We start from the raw sequence: 6,064 nt of genomic DNA, 5'->3' as shown, positions 1-6,064 counted from the left end.
AACTGCACTGTGGTCGGAAAGGGTTTGCTTCATGGACTCCCCATGGTGGTGAGAAGTCGTGCGACGAACCTGAGCCATGTCTTTGATGTTCTCTGAAACTTTGGTTAGGAACGGCACAGACTTGATGTATTTCTCACGAGCAGCTGGATTGAGAGAGATGCCTTTTAGGAGTGATGACTTTCCTTCTCTGTTGTATGTCTGCTCTAGAGCCATATCCGTCCAAGTCCCATTGAACGTCCCTCCAGTGCGATGTACGGTAAACCGGCCTTTCAGGAAGTTTTCGTAAACAGATGGATGTTGCTGCGGTAGTGCTCTCATGTCATCGAGATAGAGCGACAGGGATGACATGTATTTCGTATGCTTTGCCGCAACGATATACGGTAGCATGTTACCAGCTTCTTCTAGGTGCTGCAGCCAGTCTCCAGCCCTCTCAGCTCAGATAAAGCGCTTTAGTATGGACACCATTTCCACGTACATCACCCAGTACTTCCCTGTAGCGCCGAGAGACGCACGAAATTGCTTCCAATCTGGAATGATGTCCTTTAAGGTGGAAATTACTGACATACTGTTTGAAAGGGTGGTTTCTGCATCTGTGTTTATCAGTGCATCATGGAGATCTTCTAGGTGGTCACCAAAATCCAGGACTTCAGTATGCTGACCCTCGTCAAAAAGGAACTCTTCGAATGCGTCCCACGCTAGACCGACCATGGCCTCACTAACGAGCGAGTGGCAACGGACCATCCTTCAATAAATAAAATAATATAATAAACATCAATGGTAATTTCTAATTAATCGACGCCAATTATTGGTTTACTTAAATTTGAATGTTTCAATCAAAATGAATAATTTTAAAGGTTAATACCTGTAATAATCTTTCCCAGCGATAATCTTGTTTGCAGTACCCCTCTTGCATATATCCACTTCCACCAGAATGTCCTCGATTCCCCCCTCTTTCATCATAAAGCCAATACAACCGAGGAAGTTCTCGGCAAGGTGAAATCCGCCGAGCCTTACCACTAACTGCTTGTACCTTTGTGGATATTGTTTCACGATTCCTATAATATGAACATTACCAATTAACTACATCCTCGCTTTGATATGTTCCAAAAAACGCCATTAGCTTCTTTTTTAAGATATCGATAAAATGAAGTCATTCGATACATCATAGGTAACCGAATGACTTCATTTTATTGATTCTTTACGCTTGCACGCATTGTTCATAATTGCCTTTGAGTAATGCTCTATTACTGCAGGTATAGTTTAATTCGCCGATCCAATTGAATATGGTTAATAAACGATCAATATTCTCAGTGAGATAACAGACGAAGCTGGGTTTCCGAGGATGAAATAGGAAGTGCTGTACGGTGGAAGGGAACGCCTTAAAGGGCTTTAAACGATTATAATTACCTTTTACGATGTCGTAAATAGCTTGATCTACAGTGACCACAGTACTCGTCTGGCTGAGCTTCGACGTAAGTAACATAAGGTAATCGATGGATGACTGCACAACTGCTGGCTTTGTTGGAGATTCTGGGGTAAGAGGTCCGTAGGCGATCACCGTTCGCGGGTTTGATGGTTCGTTGTCGGCTAGCAATTCGTTGAATTGGTTCCAGGATGGTACAAAGGTCTCCTCCTCATCCCTGGCGACAAGTAACCGTATCAGCGCCCAAACGAAGTTTTCATCTTCAATGATCTCTTTTGTCTGGTGAAGTTGATGACTTGACAAAGCAACACCTGCCACGGACCTGGCTTCTCGACGTAGCTTCAAACTGACTCCAGGAGCATCGTTGGTTTGCGGCTCTGGTGCATCAATAGACTTTCGTCGTCCCTTAGCCGTAGGGATAGCACTGTGGTTTACGGACAAGCTCTCATTTGCAGTGGGGTACTGGTAGATAGCATGAGACGTGGCGTGAAGAGTAGAACCATCATTAGTACTCTCATGAAAATCAAGATTATCAAACGCACATTGAGTGAAACGACCAGCTACAACATCGTTGGGGATGAAAACACCTGCTTCCAAGGATTGCGCATCTACTTGTTGCGCTTGAGTTGTTATGTACCTCTGAGCGTCCTCGTATGATATGGAATTTCCGAACCTGTTCAAAACGCTAACGAGTTCCTTGGATCCGGTCTGTTTCAAAACATACATAGCAAGACCTATATGCTTAGGCATCGCAAGAGACGTCGAATTAGCCATCGGCTCCTGCGCCACATTCAGAACACGCCTCTCCTGGGCAGTGCTTAGAACCACTCGTGCTGTGGTATCACTCAATGCAGCATCTGACGAGAACATTGTCCAAGCAAGATGATTAAACAAATCATCTGGGACTGTCTGAGAAAATGATTCATAGCTAACTTCGATGGACTCTCGACTAGTTGCTTCCTTCTCTTTCTCTTTCATTTTCATCCTTAGATGTTTTGCAGCTACAAAGATTTCGTTGGCCGCTAGGATCGGGCGCGAATATCCATCATCTTCTTCTTCATCTGACTCTTCCATATCAGAACTGTCAAGTTCTTTTTGCAATTTAGCTACTAGTGCACACATCTCCTTTACTGTAATAGTAGCAGAACAGACTAAACTACTTTTGCCTTTTTGGGCTACGATTTGAATCTTAGAACCAAAGTGTTCCTGCAAACGCTTCCTCAGGCGAGCACTTTTATACTGAGTGGGGTTTTCGATTCCTCTCTCGACAAGATATTTGCGATATTTCCGTGATAGTTGCGTCATATAGAACGCAGACTGGTCCACTAATAGGCTGTCCGAAATCTCTGAAACCAGTTGAAAAAATGCGAAATTGTAATCGTTCTCTTTATCTCCTGGTGGTCTCTTGTTCATAAAACTGTCCATGCACGATTTATGATATCGGAAATCATTTGCAATCATATCAACGGTTTCATCCCCGTGACCTTGGATTCTGAAGAGTAGCTGATCATCATTGAGTTGCTTAGCTTTATCATGAATAGCTTGTTGGCGTTGTTTAGTTGACACGAGAATTAGCTGCCAGTTCCCTTTTTGGTCTCGCTTCTTGCCACAGAGGAAGCAGCACGTTTTAAAGTCTACTATATCAGACTGTGATTTTTTAGCAGATATGTTCTCGCATTTTTCAGTTGAAATTTTCTCAGCGCTGTTGCTTTCGACTTTAATCTTCTTACCCGCGAGCCGCTCCAGGTCTTTTTTATGAGTGTATGAACTCTTGCAGCTTCTGTGGTAAACCGGTTGTTTATCTAGAAATGTTTCAGCGTTTTTAACGTCTTGCGAAAGACGCTCATAAACGTCATCTTTCCGGATATTTAAAGCATGGATAAATGTTGGCAAGCCATTTCCAGTAAGAACACTTAACGACTGATCCAACTGTTGTTGACAAATAATACACTTCGTAAAATCTGTCGGGGATTTTGGCAATCCTCTTTTACATGAAAACAATGCTGCCATTCCTATTATCCCTCAAGGTACCTACAAGTTATAAAAAAGCAAATCTGAATTATTGATATTTCGAATCTCGCTCGCCTCTCCCTTTGCCTTGGCTAAGCTATTTGCTGCACAAAAAAAAACATTTTATTTTGGTGAGTGAACACTAGTGAAAATAATATAAAAACGTTATGCAGACAAATCGTACCGCAGTAATCAACATTTTTAATAATATAGTGCCTTGGACTTTTTTCATTTCTCGTAAATGATTTCTAGCGACTAAAATAACAATTTATTTCATAACTAAGCGTTTATTTACGTTTTTCTAGGGATTCAAGAGGCAGAACGTGATTTTAAATACATCATATTTGTTTTACTTACTTGCTTACAACTGAACTCGGCAAGACAACCAAACCGCTTCCCCTCGAATCATTCTTATGTTATTTCATAGTTTCTGTCGATTAATGGCAAACTACTTCAATCAAAACCAAACAACAAATAAAATCTTAAATAGAACATAGCAAAGTATCGTTTGATTCTAGCTGTTCTAACAGTCAATTCTATATGCATGCACATAACTGAGCACTGCTAAAACTACAAACTTAACTTTCATAGTCATAGATCGTACACCGACCTCGATCGACTCGTTTTCTTTAATTAAAATTCATACATTTAAAGGAAAAACATACTCTAAGAGATTTTAATGTAATATATTTTGAAACGGAATCGTAGTTAAAAGGTCGGTAGGACATATTTACCTTGCAAGTAATAGCTGATGTGAGCAAGAAGACGACAGTAGACTTCCAGTTATTCGAGAGATGAAATAAATCGTCACAACAAGCGAGTTCTATCCGTGTTTTTCACATTTTAAGTGTCAAAAATAAAATATAAATGCTTATTTAACAGTAGAATATATAGCTTTCCGATTTCAAAGCATAAAATGGGCGAAAAATAACACCAAGAAAGCAGAGTTTCGTCAGAAGCCGCACACCAACGTTTGAATTTAGTCCAACCGTCGTCTACATCCGGGATATTGAAAAATGCCCCGAATCACGTGCTAGCTTCAGACGAGCGTATTTTACAGCAAAAAACGCGTGTTTCCTTCCTGAAACACAATGTAGACAATCTAGCTTGTCCATTTCAATCTTACAAACTTAATAAATTAAAATACACAGAACAAACAAAACAAAACTGTCAGTTATCAGCGCAAGGTTCTCATTGAATGGAGCATCGATCGGATTGATATCTTCTTTTTTGTATTGTAAGACACGGCAAGCGTGTGGTTTTTCAGCTGTAATATGCATTTAATTTTACGGAATTTCCTCAAGTTTATGTAGATGCAGGCTTTGATGAAGAGTGACAACGATTTTGTTACTTGTTTGCATTACAATCACACAAATTTCAAATCCAAGATGGCGGATTCAAAATGGCCGCCGACTGTATTCTAGTGATTTAAGCGTTATTTTCTTTGATAACAAAGTTAAAATCAATTAAGACTTCACTTATCTTCAACAAACATCACTCTCACATACAAAGCATGCCATAGAATAAGTACACCCCTCTTTGTGGGCAAGTTATTTATTAATTTTAGCCATAATTTGATGAAAAAATGTAAATTTCTAGCGATTTTTTAAAAGAAACTGATCACGTGACTAGTCCGATGACGTCATTCTCGGGGAAAAGAGATGAACAAATTCCCTGTCCTATCATTCCTTTCATTCTATGTGCTTGTTATGGTTATAAATGTAGAATTGTCTTTAAAAGAAGAGAAACAAACAGAGTAACTGTTCATTCGTTCACTGGTGTGTAACACAAAGGTATGACGTCATCGATGAGATTATCACGTGGTTTGCAAGAGTTTCATGAAGTCCAACAACTCATTTCTAAGGATGGGCCGATACAGGTTTTTCAAAACGATACGATATCGATACGATATTTGCCTTTTTTCTCGATATCGATATCGATATCGATATTATGACGTCATTTCCATACTGACGTCATTGGTATGTCACGTGATTTGTCTGACCATACAAAAGACAGTCCTGGCAATATAAATATTAGCCAGGAATGTTGATTTTTGTTGTTTTTGTTTCACTGTGGACCAGATCAAGTCAAGGCAATAGAAAAATCTAAATATTGACAAGAAAATCAATATTTGTTTGCGCAAAAGTGCATTTTTAAACCTCAGGTGCTGACCAGAAGACCGCAGGCTCAGGTCACGTGTGCAGTATCGGAAACGTATCGAAAGTGCGATATTTTTCGAAAGTATCGATACTTTTCAAAATTGTCAAAATATCGATGTATCGAATATTTGGTATCGAGTATCGGCCCATCCTTACTCATTTCCTACTCTCCGATATATACCCTTTACATCGGTAAAGGTTAAAATTTTATATCAAGCCGGCCATGTCAAGTCCATTTTTAAGCCACTTTTGGCCACTTGGCCCCCTGACTAAAAGAAATTAAAAACTTGTGAAAGCCAAAAAGTTGCTTTTAAATGCAGCAATAAAAACATTCCCTTAACCCACACTATCCCATATAGTCTTGTCAAGTTAATATGGTGGCGCATTTGCTGATTCTCCAGGCTTTCCCAATGTAATGACAAATTGAACATACTGAGTTCAAACAAATCAAAATAATATATTTTTGACTAAA

General features: G+C 39.6%; 1 protein-coding gene across 1 annotated transcript; it reads right to left on the bottom strand.

Moving 5' to 3' along the window:
• Window positions 1–435: 435 nt before the first annotated feature.
• On the bottom strand, window positions 436–4,225 carry LOC144648371 (uncharacterized). Its single transcript, XM_078507953.1, has 5 exons — window positions 4,168–4,225; window positions 3,791–3,863; window positions 1,408–3,454; window positions 863–1,055; window positions 436–742 (listed from the first exon to the last, which is right to left on the bottom strand). The coding sequence occupies exons 3-5, from the start codon at window positions 3,431–3,433 to the stop codon at window positions 436–438; spliced, it is 2,526 nt and encodes an 841-aa protein (XP_078364079.1). The 5' UTR covers window positions 3,434–3,454; window positions 3,791–3,863; window positions 4,168–4,225.
• Between the last annotated feature and the right edge of the window lie 1,839 nt (window positions 4,226–6,064).

This window comes from Oculina patagonica, chromosome 4 (assembly GCF_052425735.1).
Source record: "Oculina patagonica isolate OP01 chromosome 4, crgOcupat, whole genome shotgun sequence".
Taxonomy (NCBI): domain Eukaryota; kingdom Metazoa; phylum Cnidaria; class Anthozoa; order Scleractinia; family Oculinidae; genus Oculina; species Oculina patagonica.
Note: the sequence above shows the minus strand (reverse complement) of the source record. Positions and strands in the feature narration are given on the sequence as shown.